The sequence below is a fragment of the Phoca vitulina genome, unplaced genomic scaffold, assembly GCF_004348235.1.
Source record: "Phoca vitulina isolate PV1807 unplaced genomic scaffold, GSC_HSeal_1.0 scaffold55, whole genome shotgun sequence".
Taxonomy (NCBI): domain Eukaryota; kingdom Metazoa; phylum Chordata; class Mammalia; order Carnivora; family Phocidae; genus Phoca; species Phoca vitulina.
Window position 1 is genome coordinate 8,192,518 of NW_022589758.1, and position 17,643 is coordinate 8,210,160.

General features: G+C 40.6%; 1 protein-coding gene across 1 annotated transcript in view; it reads left to right on the forward strand.

Annotated features, from left to right (window-relative positions):
* Nucleotides 1–14,490, forward strand: part of PHEX (phosphate regulating endopeptidase homolog X-linked) — a 199,239-nt gene extending 184,749 nt beyond the window's left edge. Inside the window, exons 19-22 of the mRNA XM_032389616.1 lie at nucleotides 6,489–6,554; nucleotides 7,546–7,650; nucleotides 11,752–11,828; nucleotides 14,362–14,490. Coding sequence (XP_032245507.1) covers nucleotides 6,489–6,554; nucleotides 7,546–7,650; nucleotides 11,752–11,828; nucleotides 14,362–14,464 — 351 coding nt within the window. The 3' untranslated portion in view covers nucleotides 14,465–14,490. The remainder of the gene's footprint in view (nucleotides 1–6,488; nucleotides 6,555–7,545; nucleotides 7,651–11,751; nucleotides 11,829–14,361) is intronic.
* The last annotated feature ends 3,153 nt before the right edge of the window (nucleotides 14,491–17,643 follow it).

Sequence of the window (17,643 nt, forward strand, 5' to 3'; positions counted from 1 at the left end):
TTTCGCCAAGCCCTCAGGTGACTCTGATACAAGGTCAAGTTTGAGAATTCACAGGCCTAAACATTAGTTTGGTTTCCTAGATTTAGATAAATGTAGAAAATCTTGTAGCAAACATAAACAATACAGTTCTTATAAATCTACACTCCATATCATTTTTAAAGATTTCCTTCCAAATTATTACTTAAGTTAATCCACTGAAATACATCTCATTATTTTGTTTTTTTGTTTTAATTTTTTATTGTTATGTTAATCACCATACATTACATCATTAGTTTTTGATGTAGTGTTCCATGATTCGTTGTTTGTGCATAACACCCAGTGCTCCATGCAATACGTGCCCTCTTTAATACCCATCACCAGGCTAACCCATCCTCCCACCCCCCTCCCCTCTAGAACCCTCATTATTTTGAATTAATGACTCTGAATTGGTTAAGAGATGTTAGTTATAGAAGTTTGAAACAAAAGAAATGTACTTCTAAAATGTCTATTTTCTATTATGTATACATACATGCGTGTCCGTGAAGGCAAGAATGAAATTTTATACATGTCGTTCGTGTGTGCTGGATTTTGTTCCTTTCTTGTCTTCAGCCTTACACCTCTCATCACTCTTCTCTTCCCTACCTGTCATTCATCTTAATCACCCTGATACACTGTTTCCCTTGCTCACAAAGAGATAGACACACACCACAGACCCCTTTATCTTTTTTTTTTTTTTTTTAAAGATTATTTATTTATTTGACAGAGACAGCGAGAGCAGGAACACAAGCAGGGGGAGTGGGAGAGGGAGAAGCAGGCTTCCCGTGGAGCAGGGAGCCCGATGCGGGGCTCAATCCCAGGACCCTGGGATCATGACCTGAGCCGAAGGCAGACGCCTAACGACTGAGCCACCCAGGCGCCCCCCACAGACCCCTTTATTGCCTGCTTTTCAGTGGCTGCCTAGAAGTGCAGTGGCAACGTACTCCACATATTCAGCTAACCTCTTGTTGAGAGAGGTCACACTTGGTCTCCAGTTCTTTTCCCACAGCAAATGGTGCTATAACAAACCCTCTCATTGTATACATATTCATTTTGTCCATCTAGGATAGATTCCTACTGTCACCAACAAGTTATAATATTCATATTCCCACCGGTGATATATGAAAGAGCATTTATCTATTCAGTGATTTTCTCGCCAATGTGTGAGAACTTTTTAAAGATATTACAGATGTTAAAAATTTTGTCATTCACATTACAGTATTTTCTCCCAAATATATTATGCATCCATTGGATTTTATGTATGCATCTTTTGACATACAAAAATTAAACATTTCTATAGAGCCAAAGATACCTATTTCTCTTAAAAAGTAGGGGTGCCTGGGTGGCTCAGTCTGTTAAGCATCTGCCTTTGGCTCAGGTCATGATCCTGGAGTCCCGGGATCGAGCCCCACATGGAGCCCCACATCCCCACATCAGGCTCTGAGCTCAGCAGGGAGTCTGCTTCTTCTGCCCCTCACCCTGCTCATGCTCTTTCTCTCTCACTCTCTCAAATAAATAAAAAATCTTTAAAAATATAGTTTCTGCAGTCTCCTGGCTTTTCTTGGAAGGTTTTTGTTGTTTTGTTATTTTATATTTAAATCTTCATGCATATGAAACCTAACTTTTTTATGGAGGTTTTTTTTTTTTTTTTTTTAGATTTTATTTATTTATTTGAGATAAAGAGAACACCAGAAGGGAGGAGAGGCAGAGGGAAAAGGAGAAGCAGACTCCCCACTGAGCAGGAAGTGTGACCTGAGGCTTGATCCCAGGACCCTGGGATCATGTCTGGAGCCGAAGGCAGGTGCTTAACTGACTGAGCCACCCAGGCGCCCCCCTTTTATGGAGTTTAATGTGAGAGTTCTTTTCTTCCAAAAGGATAGTCAGTTGATCCAACATCATTGATTGAAAGACATTTTTTTCCTCACTGAATTGAGTATTTGTCAAATTTTAGAATCTCCTACATATTGACATCAATTTTTGGATTGTGTATTCTATTCTGCTGGTCTGTATGTTGATTTCTACACCAAGGTCTTATTACCATGGCTATATGGATTGTTCTGGTATCTGTCAATACAAGGTCTCCCTCACTGTTCTTTTATGTGCTTTGGCCAGGCAAAGAAACTTCTGTATATGCTCCAAGATCATGTTACCCATTCTCACCCTGTCCGCCAAAGAAAATCCCATTGGGATTCTAAATTAAATCATATTCGGTGTATGGAATTGACATTTTTTTATGATATAGTCTTCTTGTTCAAGAACATGGTATGCCTTTTTATCTGTTTGGTTCTTGTTTTAGGTTTTCCAGTACAACTGTATAGTTTTCTGTATATACTTTATCTCCTGCACATTGTTTTTACTTCTTTTTTGTTTTCCTTATTTTGCTGGTTTGATCAGGTTTCCATGCCCTCTCCCTACTATTAATTTTTTTTCTTGTAGTTTTTTATTGCATTTTCTGCCCCTGCTTTCATAATTATGAGATAGATTTCTCTTGTTGTATTTGACAGTAAGAGACCAATAATGAAGAATTGTTGGTAGGGTATGGATCTGCAGGAAGCCCTTACTCTAAAATATAGATGCACACACTGTATGCTCCTACATTGTATAGTCAAGGGGACAGCACATAACAGAAGCAAGAGACCACACAGAACTGACTTGGTCCTCCTGGTTCTTCAGCCATGTTCAACACCAGGAACACCACTCCTTGCCCAGGCAGAGAAACCAGAGGCTGTATCCTTGAATAGTATCTCTAGCTCTTTCATCACTGTTCTGGAAAGCCATTTATTTCTCTGCCCATATATTTCTTTAATATCTACAAGTATGTCACGAGGAGACCTGAAATGGGTGCCCCTGTTTATCTGTATTCAATTCAGAGGTTATCACATTGTGAAAATCCATCGAGAATATATGTTGCTTCAGGAAGAGGATAGGGGAGGGGTTCTAGAGTCAGATAGAGGTTCAAATCTTGACTCAGCCAGTTATAAGTTTTGTGAACATGGGAAAGTTGCTTGACGTTCCTGAGTCTCAGAGTCTTCATCTGTGAAATGGGTCACTATTTCTGAACTCATTCATTTGTAAGAACTAAATGACTGAAATTATGTAAAGCACCAGCATCATGTCTGACATGCAGTAAGTGCTTAGTAAATTGTAGCTAATATTATTACTACTTTGTGACATACTCGTAGGTACCCCATCTTAGGGGAAAACAAAGGCAAAGATTTGGGGGCTGAAAACAACAACAAAACAATAGAAGAGCAGTTTTCTTGGATGAAGGGAATACATATTTCCTGATGATTGTTACCTGCAGGCTTGGGTGTTAGACTTTCCACTTACCTGAAACAAATTTAATCCTTATTCTGGTCCTGAGAGGTATACATATTGCTAGCCTATTTTACATATAAGAAAACTGAGGCTCAAAGAGATAAAAACCCGCAGTAAAGTCTAGATTAGAATTTAGATTGGTGTGATTCCAAGATCCATATTCCTTTTTTAAAGATTTTATTTATTTGTCAGAGAGAGAGAGCGAGAGCACACAAGCGGGGGAGTGCAGGCCGAGGGCAAAGTAGGCTCCCCACTGAGCAAGGAGCCTGATGCGGGCCTCGATCCCAGGACCCTGGGATCATGACCTGAGCAGAAGGCAGCCGCTTAACCCACTGAGCCACCCAGGCGTCCCCCAACATCCATATTCTTCCCCCCATATCATTCTGTCATTCTCTTATTTTAAGTTCATTTTATTCCTAGGTGGTATGTTGGTGGGAGGACTGTTCTACAGCATCAATTTGGACTAAAATGTCAGATATTGAAAGTAAATTCCAGCAAATGTGTACCTTTGTCACAAGGACGATAGAAGGGGGATGCCTGTGTCAGTATCCATCCATCCAACCATCAGAAAACAGTTTTACTCTCATTCCCAGAGGAGAAAGGGTAGCTTTCTTTGTGGGTATAAAGGGCTGTGCTTTATTTTCTGGCTCCATTTGTGGATGCTGGTCCTCTGTGCCTGGACCCTTGGCAGTGAACTGGAGAGAGCTCCAGTAGAGTGCCACAGAAGCAGACTGTGAGCAGCTCGTGAGTCTTGAGAGGCAAACCTACGGCCATATGGTCTGCTGAGGTGGTCTAGAGTGGGAGGAGCCAGAGGGGGAAGGCTACTCCCCAAACCTCCGATTTTGATAAAGCTTAGAGGAACAAGGAAGGAGATTAAATTCAAGCATGAGTAGATATAAACAGAAGCACCAGAATCAAGAGCAGTTGTGACTTGAGAAGGTAGCATATTATGAAGCAAAGACTCTGGAGACAAACTGCTTGGGTTTGAATCCCTGTGAAATGTGGGTAGTTCCTTTAATCACTATTTTAGGTCAGGTTCCCTGGAAGCAAAGCCCAAGAAGGGGTTTCTTAGGTAAGGGACTTATTTAGGAAGTAGTTTCAGGAGAAACCTATAAGATGGTGGTTGGTTTCAGGAGAAACATATACGAGAAAACATGTTGGCTTCAGGAGTTTTGTCTCAGCCTGATCCCGTAGAAGGTTCTGGGGCCTGAATCACACCACAGAAATTGTTCAGCCTGGGGTAAGGGGCTAGGCAGTTCTGAGTGCACATCAGTCAGTTCCTGAGAGGTAGGACATCACCTGCCGGGAAACTTCAGGTGAGGCGACTCTGCTAAGCTAAGCTTAACCTTTTTGAGCTAGGAGCAGTTGTAAGAATGGGTGCGCAGTCCCGGTAGAAACAGGGATCTGGTGCGACACCAAAGACCTGTGCTACACACTCTGAGCTCTTCTTTCCCTGTGCGTTAAGCAAGGTGGTGGTAACAACACTTACCTCGGAGGACTGTCATAAAAGAAAGCATCTATGTAAGAGCAGGAGTGGGAACTTTGGAGAACCGAAGCTAGGAGGGTCCTGGGTGATTACAGAAATAAATGTTGTCTGAAGAGTTGTTTTTATCCATTGCGATTGCTTGATACCTGGGTGATTGGCCTAGCTTAGACGTGAAGAGTGGGTAGGATCCATGGCTCTAAAGTTGAGAGCAGGGTGTCCACGTTTCCGGTTACTGCTGTCACAGATCACCACAAACTTAATGACCTGAAAGAACACAAACCCTGTTCTGCATTTCTGTATGTCACACTCGGGTCTCAGTGGGCTCAAGCCAAGATGTAAGCAGAGCTGCTTTTCCTTCTAGCTGCTCTAGGCGAGGATCTGTTGCGTCGCTGTTCCTCGCTTTCAGAGGCTGGCCACATTCCTTGGCTCCTGGCCCCTTCTTTCTTCAAAGCCAGCAGTGGCTGGTCACAGCTCACATTGCATCACTCTGACACACTCTCCTGACCCCCTTTTCCTCTACTTAATACGGACCCTTCTAGTTACACTGGACCCACCTGGCTAATGCAGGCTAATGTCTCAGGATCCTTTACGTAATCATATTTTAAAAGTTCCTTTCGCCACATAAGATAACATTTGCATGGGTTCCAGGAATTTAGGATCTAGACATCTTGGGTGGGTGGGTGGGGCATTATTCTGCCCCTTGGGCAGGGATTGACAAACTTTGTCTGCAAAGGGTAATTACGGGAAGTAATTGTGGTTTTGCGGGCCACGGGTCTCCGTGGCTGCTACTCAGCTCTGCCACTCTAGCAGGAGAGTTGCTGCGGACAGTACGTCCACAAATGGGCATGGCTGCGTGCCAGTAAAACCCCAGTTATGGACACTGAATTTGAACTTCGTGTAATTTTCACATGCCACAAAATGTTCCCCTTCTTTCGCTTTTCCCCCCCACCCACTGAGCCATGTAAAGTCCAGTTTCACCTTGTAGCCTGTACAAAAACAAGGGGCAGGTTGGATCCTGGCTTGTGGGCTCTATTGGTTTGGAGTATTTTTTGTCCTGGCCTATTTAGGGATTTCGGAAACAATCTTCAAATGTGTGGAGGAATTACTTCACCACGCTTGGCTGGTTATCCTACCCGTTGCAAGCCTTGACCTTGTGGCCTGCACGACTTCTGTTTGAGTTTTGTCCCCCATGAGAACTACTCTCCTTTTAATTTTTCATGGACGTCGCTGAAGGTAAAATGGTGATGGTTGGTGAAGTTTTGTTCCTGTGTGGATCGTAAATGTTTGGAAACACGAGCACACTGAAAAGAATACTCAGATGATATGAATTAATCAGAGAAAGTAATCTGTGTATTGACATTTCTACTTTTTCTCCATTAAACCAGAGTCACTCAGAATTTGTTAACATTTTATCGGGGCTGGCTAAATTGGTAAGAATACAGAGGTGGGTGAGAAAGAAATGCGTAGCATAATAAAATAGAAATTATTATATTCAGGAGCACCTTGCTGGAGTTAGTTTGCCATCTCACAATATATTATGACTACCTGTGATTTATTGAACGTAATTTGCTCTTTAAAATATGGTACTTTCTCTAGCTATCACATTTAAGCCTCTTGCTGAATGATAGTTGGCTGTGAAACACTCTTTTTTTCTTTTTCTTTCTGTTAGGTGAAGGGAAAGAGGACCCTGGGAGAAAATATTGCTGATAATGGAGGTCTGCGGGAAGCTTTTAGGGTATGCACTGCAACATTTGCTGTGATTTTTAAAATTAAACTATAGAATGCCACATGGGTGCATGTCAGTTTACTCTATAGACATATTCTTGAGGAGTTAGATTTCTGTCAATTCTGTGAATTTCTGTGAATAGAATTATATTTCCACGTTGACTCTGTCCTACTCTATATGAATACAGCTGCGTTTCTTTTTTTGGGGGGGGTGTAAAGTCACCCTAAAGAATAATAATTGTTGTTAAGAATCATGTATTTAAAGGATAGTTTTCAGTAGATGCATTCACAATAATATCAAAGCATGCTACAGAAATCTCCTCAGGGCTACGTTCATATGAGTTTTCCTTGAGTACACTGTCTTTCTAGCTCTTCTTGCAATTTTCTCTTAAAATACCAAACTTCTAAATTGTGGCCAGAGGCTAGTGGTTCTCATATAGTGGGCCAGGCAAGAGTCCGTAATAATGTTTTCATCATCCACTGGTCCTTGGTTAAACAAGAAATGTGAAGATGATGTGGAAAGATGTTCTTAGAGGTAAATGCATTTAATGTAAAGACCAGGCTGTTATTCTGAGGTTACATCCTTCCTGTCTTCTGGTTAACATATATTTTATAAAGTGATGGTGATTGAAGATGACAGTTTTCCCTTTTATTTGAAAAAATAAAAATTTGGCACCAATATGTTGACCCCCAAATTTATTTCCATAGTCCTTGCCATTGTGTCAGAGAAAGAATAGATTTTGGGGGGAGGAGGAGTTATTTAACATGTAAATGCTTTGGCCCAGCTGCCCTGGTATCTATTGAGTGTAGGTCTTTTTGCAGGTGAACCTGCCTCCTGTTAAGCAACACAACAGTGTTTGGCATTTCCAGGGGCTGGTTTTGTTAAAGGAAAACTTGACAGGCTGGTACATGGTGGAGGATATATTTAGGATCTCTGCCCTGGGTGAGAAAAGAGGAAGGCCACCATTGCAGAGGATCATCCATTCTGCTTCTCTCATCAGGCCTACAGGAAATGGATAAATGACAAGAGGCAGGGAGTTGAGGAGCCTCTCCTACCAGGCATCATCTTCACCAACAACCAGCTCTTCTTCCTGAGTTATGCTCACGTGAGTAGGCCAAGGAAGGGGCATCAAAGATGAAATGTGGGACTTTGGCTTGCTCCCATGGTCAAAAGTTTAGTGGTATATCTTTGATTTTAGCTGAAATGTTATCTTGCTGTTTATTTTCAGGGTAAATTTCACCTTCTTAGTGTTCTATGGGACGTAATTAATTAACTGATTGAGTTAGAGTTTATTGGTGTTGTCAAGTGGGTTACCAGCCTATCATAACCCACTTGGTATTTCTTTAATATATGCTGACTTCTTAATGTATGCACTACACTTTATAACCATTTCTAGTGATTCCTTCTTTGGCTTTTGTGGCTCTGCGTTTTGCTGCATTTCTCCTTTCTTTTTTTTTTGCCTCATTGGCTGACTGTATCTCACCACTTTCAACCTGTGGGGGACCCTTAAAGCTATGTTCTCCACCGTCAGATGTGTATGTGAAGACTGCTAGAGCTGAAAACAACAACAAAAGCAAGGAAAGTCATCTCACCCTTTTGTGAGTTTGATGGACTTTCTGAGCAGAAAGTGAAAGATGTGTACTAAAAGAGACAAAATTCTCAGTTCAGGTCTCTGGCTAATGAGGCAAGCGCCAGTTCTTGGTTGCTATTGGTTATTGCCCTGGCTTATGTCACAAACGTGTAGGCCTCATTTTCAAAGCAGGCAGGGATGGGTTGATGAAGGTTCTAACCCATGGCTTCACAGTGGGCAAATGTGTATCTGTAAGACCACGGTTGTTACCAGCACGGCCTTCTTTTGCTCAGTCTTTGCATTGGCTCCTCAGTAAGCTCTTTCCTTCCCACATCTTCTTTGGTTGAGCCTGGCTAAAGGATTCTCACCTTTCTGGGATCTTTTATTTCTTAAAGCTGACATGGCAACACTAAATTAGTGATCATTTATCAACATGACATCAGCAAAACTGGAGTCACCAAAATGACCTCCCTTTTTCGTTTTCCTGTTGCTATCAACACACCCCATTCTTTGGGTCTTCCTGGTTAGAAAATCTAGATTCTTCGCTCTTACTTGATTTGTCTATCCTCGTTTTTATGACATGGGTTCCCAAAGCTAGATGTTTCATCCTTTTAACTTCTCTTTAGATTCATCCTCTTTTTCTCCCCATTACCCTCTATCTCATCCTCTGTAGAATAGCCCTTGATCTCTCCTATTCTGGATTATCCCAACAGCCTTAAGGCACGTTTTTCTGCCTTTGGCATCTTTCCACCACTATCTTACATGCCCCTGTGAAACAGCACTTTTATTTCATTACTGACCTGCTCAGGGAACTGCAGTGACTCCCAAGTGCCTACCACATGGAGGCCAAACACATGCAGCTGGCTCTCATCATTCTGTCCAGTCTTATCCCCCTCTACGCAACCAGCTCTGAGGCTCTACCACGCTCACCCTTAGCCAGGCAGGCGTCCTCATGGCCACCCCGCAGTGTTAGGCCTGTTACTGTCCCTGGGGCTTTGCTTTGGATTTTCCTTCCATAATGTGACCTCCTTCATACTCCTCTCCCTCAGACGATTTAATCCTGTCTTTATCTTTCAGGCTCCATGTCGAGTCCCACCTCCTCCACATTTTCCACAAACTTCCCCAAGGACTCCAGTTCTCTTTTTCTCTCTTTTTTTTGAATCTCCAACTCCTTTACACTTCTCTTCATTACTATGCAGTTGAGTCCTTAATTGTTCTCAAAATGTTGAGGACTTTTAGTTTTATCTTCATAGCTAATCTTCTGGATCCTTCTATTTCTTATGTATCTCCATAGCACCCAGCAAAGATGCTGGGTATATTGAAGATGCTTGACATTTTTAGATGAATTGCTTAAAAGGGATAAGACTAGGTAACAGTTCCGTTAAGGAGACTTTTTTTTTGAGAGGGGGGAATCAGGACTGGGTCAGATATCTCAAATAAGCACACACAATACAGTTAGAATTTTCTAGAGCAGGGCTGGCAAACTAGGACCCATGGGCCAAATATGGTCTGCTGTCCATTTTTGTAAAAACTCTTTTGTTGGAAAACAGCCAAGGTCTTTCCTTTGTGTTGTGGGTGGCTGGTTTTGTGCTACAGTGGCAGAATTGAGTAGTTGAAACAGAGATCTTCTGGTGTGCAAAGCCTAAAATATTTAATGTCTGCCCTTCTACAGAAAAAGTTTGCTGACCCTTGATCAAGAGGACAAAGTACAATATCCACTGGTTCTTCCTTTGGTTGTTAACTTACTTAATTAAAGTCCATCTTATTTACATCCTAGTCCACCATATCTTTTTGTGCATAAAGTAAACTAACTGGTAGCAATATTACCTTTGTAATTTTTGAAATGCCTTCAAATAAAATTCCAAAGCATATCTGATTTATTTTAAACTAAAGAGACTTAGGAAAAAATGGAAAGCTATTTTATGTTACTAATGAGAAATTTATCTTGGAGGTTTTCCTACTGACAGAAGGAGGAGATTTTCAGTCTTTTGCACATTGGAAGAAGTCTGCCTATAGGGAGTAAAGTTATTTTCCCTCCTGAGAAGATTCTAGGAAAACAGTAACAACCATAATGTGTTTTCAGAGGTCTCTTAAATGATTTATGAAGCAAAGACAGTACTAGAACAATACCATATAATGATGTAAGAATATAAGAAGAAATAGCACAAGAAAAAATGAGGTAATGGGGAATGTCAGAAACAACTTCAATTTAGCTAGCTTCTGAGGAAATTAAGGAATCACATTACGAAAACGTCTTCACAGCCACATTCGGACTGTTTATCTTCATCAAAAGCAATAACATCATATCATCTTTTCTGCTTCCTGTGTCCCTGTAGTTTCTGTGACCTGTTAATTTTTTTCCTCGGATATTCTCCTCATCCTTCTACTTCTCTTCATTCCTGTTTATACTTATTTAGTGGCCACTCATTGGAAACCTTTCTGAGGCCCATAAATACTCTTCAAACTGATCTCTAATTTCCTCTTAGTACTATGCACCCCTGCCAGATAATTCTTTTAAAAACATGATTTTATCATTTTCTTGCTCACAAACAATGTTTAAATATAGTTTAAATTCTTTAACTTGTTGTTCAAGACTTCAGAAGTCTGGCAGCATCCTCTCTCTCCCCTGGTCTCCCATTGCTGCCCATTATGCACCACACAGTCCAGCTACACTAAATGTCTCGCTTTTTTTTTTTTTTTTTCTCTCTCAGGTCTTTGCTTCCATTTTCTCCTGCACTTGGAATGCACCCCATCATTTCATGTCTCCTAGTTCTTTTCGTACTTCAAGACTATATCATGTTTCCAGACACATTGCAAGTCAGGATCGAGTAGGTTACAGTGCAGAAGCAAACAATACAAAGACAGTTTCTTTTGTGTTCATGCTCCCCGTCTAGTGTGGGTTGAGAGTGGTGCTCTACTCATAGTTATTACTCAGGGACTTGGGTTTTGGAGTCTTGATCTCAACACGTGCTTACATGTTCACCATCAGAGTAGGAAAGTGATATGAGGAAATGTACAGTGGACCTTCATGTGGCATCTTAAATTGCTCTTAAGATGCTTAAAACTTATGCTAGGTTTTTAAAGCTTCCACAAGGGTGTGCCGTCTATCACTTCTGCTCACATTTAATGGATCAGAGCAAGTCATAGAGCTTTGCCTAACTTCATAGTCTATGGAGAAGTGTCTTCCTATCCAAGGCCTTGACTGGGGTGACGCAAGCAAGGCACTTAGGATGCAAAATACTCACATCCCACGACCATACTCAGTAATGAATGATGGGTTCATTTTTTCCTGTTGGAGTATGACTGAATTTGATAAGGGCTCTTCCAAGCATTATATTATTTCAATTGATACATTGGCCGATTCCTGGGCATATACACTGTTCTCTTGATTTAAGAAATTTGTCTGGAAACCATCCTAATTTACTCAAATTGTGGAATTATGCACACAATAAAACCTTCTACTCTGGGGATTAGAATAATAGATGTTGCCACTGATGAAGGTTTTATCTGATCTACTAAAACTGTTTGTCATCCACTGAGTCTAGAATTACTCTTCAGTATAATTTGGAGCACTTAAGGTGGTAGAAAGTGTAATTGGGAAGGAAACATAATTATTGGCGTGCTTTTCTCTTCTAGGTGAGGTGTAATTCCTACAGACCAGAAGCTGCCCGAGAACAAATCCAAATTGGTGCTCACAGCCCCCCTCAGTTTAGGTAAATGGGCAAATTGGTGACCCTCATTTTTAAGTGTGCATCTCCCACCTCCTCCCCGACTCAGCCATCCCTGTGCTATACCAAATGGGAGATCGGAACAAAAGCCTGTATTGTGAACAGCGATATCTCCATTTTGCGGACAGAAATATCTGGCCAAACAGAAACTGAGCACCTTTTCTTTCACAGTAGGAAGCTAGTTTAGTCAGAATTCTCTAAAAAAAAAAAAAAACAAAAACTGTCTGTGGTAGGCACTGATGCATGCCTCTGGTCCAGTGCTATATCAAGAGATCCATGAGATAGTACAAGACTCCAAAGGTACTTTAGAATCCAAATCAAAGCTTTAGTATTAATTCCCATTTATTATCTTCCAGTTTTTGAAAGGCCCCAGTCCAGGGGTGCCATGAGCACCATGGGTGCTCAGTAAACTGAAGTATTTGATCTATCCAACCACCTACTTTTTTGTGTGTGGGGGCCAAAAATGTCTCTTTCCTTAGACAACGATGGGAGCTTACATACTGTGCCTTAAAACACACAGAGCTCTGGTGTATTTTGTGTTCTAGAATATCCTGTTAAATGCCTCTTGTTCTTTCACACAGCGAACTGGCAGACATGAATGAATGCCCGCTTCCCAAATAGCTCTGAACACAAAAGAGGATGTATGGTGATATTTAGCTATTAGAATTCATATCTGAAGTCAAAGCGCTATGGTTTGGTTTTCAGTTTGAATCATTTTTTGAAACAGTTGCTTCAAATGAAGGGAAAGGGATTGTGAATTATAATCTTGTTTAATTGTTAGAATGTACAAAATAACAAGTAAAAATAAAATTAAGGTTAGTGTACTTACCAGTGCTAGGTTTCTAGCCCAGTTTGAGGGAGATTTTCTATAGTTGGGGTCAGAGAATTATAATGAGATATATAAGAAACTATAGTAATTTTTATTGATTGATTCTTTCCTTAGAGCATGTTATATCTGGATATCTTTATGTTTAATGTTTAAATGAATCCATCAGCACAGTGTAGGAAGATCATCTAAAATTTCTCATATATTTAAAAATCTTATTCCTAAAACCTTGCTTTAGAAATGCTTCAGAAACTGACTCTAAATTACCGAGTACCATAAAAATCTAATCACAGTGTTAGAAAATTCTCCCCCACTGGGCTAAACTGTCAAAAAATGCTGACAGTCTCTAATGAACTAAAATATGCTCCCACCGATGAATGGTGCAGATAGAAACCACACAGTAGATTAATTACTTAACAGATAAGATTTTAGAAACTAATTTCCTTTTACTAACTAGTTACCTGTAATGTTGGATTTTAGCTGATAATTTGCAGAGTATACTTACTAATTATCAGCTAAATTCTCTTTAACATTTGCCCAGGGTGAATCACACTATGAAATATGCATCCCTACTCATATATCCCAGCTAAAACACAAGAGGTTTGAATACAAGCCAGTATATTCCTTCACATGCCCATAGGTGACAGAGTCATTAGGGAAGAAATAGTAACTAAGAACGCTGAGTCTCTAGTCAACCCTTTGAATATGCAGTTGAGTAAGAAATAGATGAGGGGGCAGTTTTTGCTGGCTTGTTAGTGATGTCTGCAGTAACTATAGATTTTGAGTACAGCAGAAATCACACAATGGAAATACCACTGCCAACCAAAGTGCTGAGTAGGAATCCACGGTCTTTACTGCAGTCAGGGAACTTGCAAGGACACCAGATTTTGGAACTAACTCCAGTAAAACAGTCCTCATCAATAACGCAATAACGAGTAGACACCATTCATTAGTTTGTTGTGTGGACCAAATTCTAGGTAAATATGAACCTTCAAGCATAATGGGAATTAAGTGGAAGTGTTTTTGTAGGTCGGATGAGGTCTTAGGTAGCAACGACAGGGATGAATCTTACAGACATAATAATATTGAGTGAAAGAAGCCAGGAACAACAGAGTGCATACTGTGTGATTCCATTGATACGAAGTTCAAAAACAGGCAAAACTAATCTATGGTGATAGAGGTCAGACTAGTAGTTATCCTTGGAAGTTCCACTGGTAGGGCACACGGTGGAGCCTTCTAGGTGCTGGAAATATCCCATGTCTTGTTCTGGGTGGTAGTAACATGGGTATATACACTTGAACACTTTGTATCAGTTATACCTCCCATAAAGGTTAAAAAAATAGAAAGCCTAAGTATTGGTAAATCTAACAATTTATAGGAATCTAAATTTATAGGACTATACAGTCATATACATGATTTATAGAAACCGTAAATCCTACAGTTTATAGGAATTTGAGGGTATTGGGAAGATTAATAAGAGCATTTGCCTGGCATTCAGGAGATGCTGGTTCTAGTCTCAGCTCTGTGAATTTCTTTGGAAATTTACTTCTCCCATTTGGGCTTCAGTCGTCTCCCCTGTAAACAGATGAAACGAATGCAACATCCCTGTGAGCAATATGCTGCTACAGTTTTATCCAGAACCTGTTGAGATGGAAGAATTAAATGACATGAGCTGTGACATATCTTTTCCAGGGTCAATGGTGCAGTTAGCAACTTCGAAGAATTCCAGAAAGCCTTTAACTGTCCACTGAATTCCACGATGAACAGAGGCCTGGACTCCTGCCGACTCTGGTAGCTGGGCCGCTGGTGTATGCCGGCCCGAGAGCCATGCAGTACTAGTCGAGGCCACACGGAGTGCTCATCGCCACTGCTTTCAGCCTATATTCCCCGCCCCGCCCCGCCCCGCCCCACAGGACTCCTGTTTTTAGCGCATCTTCCTTATTTGGGTGTTGGTTGGATCTAAACACTATATTCAAATTGTAGGGCTCAAAAAAATGGAATCCGAGAAGGGATCCCAGTATGTCTTTACAAAACCAAACTAACAAAAATAAATCTCTAGGCCCCTTTTGTTAAAACATTATCTGCTGAATTGTTGCTCTTGTCCATTTTTAGTGTGTAAACAGCTAGATGGTAGATACCGTTCTAAGCCACAGCTTCGCAGGGGGCCTAAGTAGAATGTATCCAGAAAAAAAATTCTGTCTATTAAATGTGTAACCCTCAATGATGAAGACATGTTCCTGGAATACCTGGTAGGTCTTACCTCTCTATAGAACACGGTGCTAGGCTTTATGTATTGTCATCCCCAGCGTTTATTAACTCTATGGTAGTTAAGTTAGAAATGTGTTGAAGCTTCATTTTACAGTTTCTGCTGAAATTTTTGCCTTCAGTTTGGAAGTCTGTTGGGATGAAAATGCATCTCGCAGCTTATATCTGACGTCGCTGATTGCCCTGTTCCAGTCAGCATGAACAAAGCTGGCCAAAAGGCTACTTGAGAAAGGATTTCAGTTTATCAAATAGAAAAAAGAAAAAAAAGATGTGTCTTTAAGGCCCAGAAGAAGTCACAACTCCTTGTCACGTAACAGTGGGGACACAAAGAGATGAAATCTCCACCATTTGATCTCTTTTGCCCAAGCCTCAGTGATTATGTCTGTCTGCCGGACACTTTTCTTTAGTCCGATTCTTACTTGTCTTATTACCCTCATATATGAGCACTTTTTTGATTCTGAAATGAGCAGGCATTGAGAAGATGATTTTCTGATTCTCCGTTAGGGACGTTACGGCTTCCGTTCTCCTTTAGCACAAAGCAACAAATACCACATTGAGGGGTGGGTGCAAAGTACCCTTGGGTTTTGCCTCAGTTAATGTTACCTCTCTTTGAAAAAAGCTTTTTGAAAAATTTCTTGATTGAAGACATTTTAGAATTTATTGATTAATTTAGAATTCCCTGCATAGTCCAAAGAAACGTAATTTTCACTGTCCAGGCCTTCTAAATAGCCTGTAAGGAAGAGCAGGACTAAGTTTTTGATCCTCAGGACTTTATGCTTTCAAGGGAACTCCATCTCTTATTAGTGTGTGTGTGTGTGTGTGTGTGTGTGTGTGTGTGTGTGTGTAGGATAAAATTGTGATGGCCTTAAACTGGCATTTCCAGTTTCTTAAAATAGCTGTCACCCCTTTGCGTTACTCATTGTGTATGCAGTTTTGGCCAATAGGAAAATCTCAAAAGCAAAAGGACAAATTCAGACCAACCATGGGAGGCCATTTTGCACCCCTGTGATTTGTTGTCCTTTTTATTTTTTAAATGTAAGTGTGTGCCATGTCTTTTCGAAACCGTGGGAACTTCTGAAGGGAGAAAAATGCAGGGGCTCCATCATGAGGAAAACAGTTACACTGCTTTAGAGGAGAGTGATTTCCCCCTTGACCTCCTCCTCTCCGAATGAATGAACTTCTGAAGGGCAGCTACTTTTTCCTCCTTTTAACTAAGGCTTAATGTGACCTTAGTTCATATTTTTAAAAACAAGGGGAATTAGGGTAGGGCTGCTAGGAGAGTACATGCCTTTTCTCTGGAGGAATCATTCTGATTTGGTTTAGACATACAAGATGCTCCTTGTTTTATCCCGGTACTTGGACATTTAAAATCAGCTGAGGTTTCTTACACTTTTATGGATAGCAGTTTCCTTCTAGATTTCTCTTTTTAAACTCCCAATAAACACATTCCTGCAGGTCAGAGAAAGTGTTTGATAAAAGCATAGGATTAAGACTTTGGAAATGGGCATCCGTCAGTCAGTCATTGATTGAGGACAGCTGGTTGATCAGCTGGGGCCCTACAATTTCTAAGCAATGTGGCTGCCTTGTCCTGATTAACTTTCCTTGATATGTCAGTTATCCTGAAAATTGTAGATACGATGGCCATTATTAAAACAAAATAACCCCAAAGCAGCGATAGCAAATCCTCAATACTAGCTAGAACAAATTTCCGGTAGGATTGGATATCCAAATACATGCTCATTGTTTAAATTTTCAGACGACACTCTCCATTGTTCCTTTTCTTCGATACAGATCGCTAAAGGAAGCAGACACTGAGTAAGTGGTAGAGGGAAGAAGGTAAAACACAAGTGGAAGGAAAGGTAAAAAAGTAGGGAGAAGCTGGCCTAAGAATATGTTGCTGAAGAGAAGACAGGATTTGGGCAATCCTGGCTAAGCACATCCATTGGAGTAGAGCCATAAAGTTTTACAAAAATAATTAGGGTAAGTCAAAAGGAAATTAGATACTGGATCACAGACTAGGACTGCTGTCACATACTTTTCTGATTCATATACCAGATGTTCTGCCAATGGACTATTGTCTGGGTGTTGGAAGGAGTTAGGGTTTTTTTTTTTTTTTTTGAAAATTCTCCCAGATTAGTCAAGGATTTTATGTATATAAAGTGCTATTATTTGAGCTTATCACCATTGCCCAAAGTTTGTTCAGCTTTTCACCAGCCACACAGCATTGGCCTCCTATTTCCCTTTTTTCCTTTTATGAGATGGACTTGGACATGACTGATGCAAGCTCAGGATTCGTAAATTATCCTGAAGTTTATTCAGTGCCTTTCCTCAATGGAGCTTAAAGCATAGCACATAAATTTTATCTTCTTTAGCCCTGGAGCATCACTAAAAAGCAACAAGGAATGATGGCTTGCCACACGGGTTATGCTCATGCCAGAGAAGTGGAGAGAGGTTTGAAATTGCTTTGTCGAGTATCCCAGAATCAGGAAAGGCAGAGTCTTTGTTCTGTGGGCTGCTGACCTCTGCATTAACCTTCATCCCTTAGATTACCCCATTTCTAAATACATTTATCCTCTTAGTATTTCTGTAATCACTTAGCATTTGATGGGCTTCTTCCCTGATATTTTTAACATAACATCTCAGTTGCATATTAAGTTAAGGAAGAATATGATTTTTCATGCAGCAACATTCATGCAGCAACACTGGTTT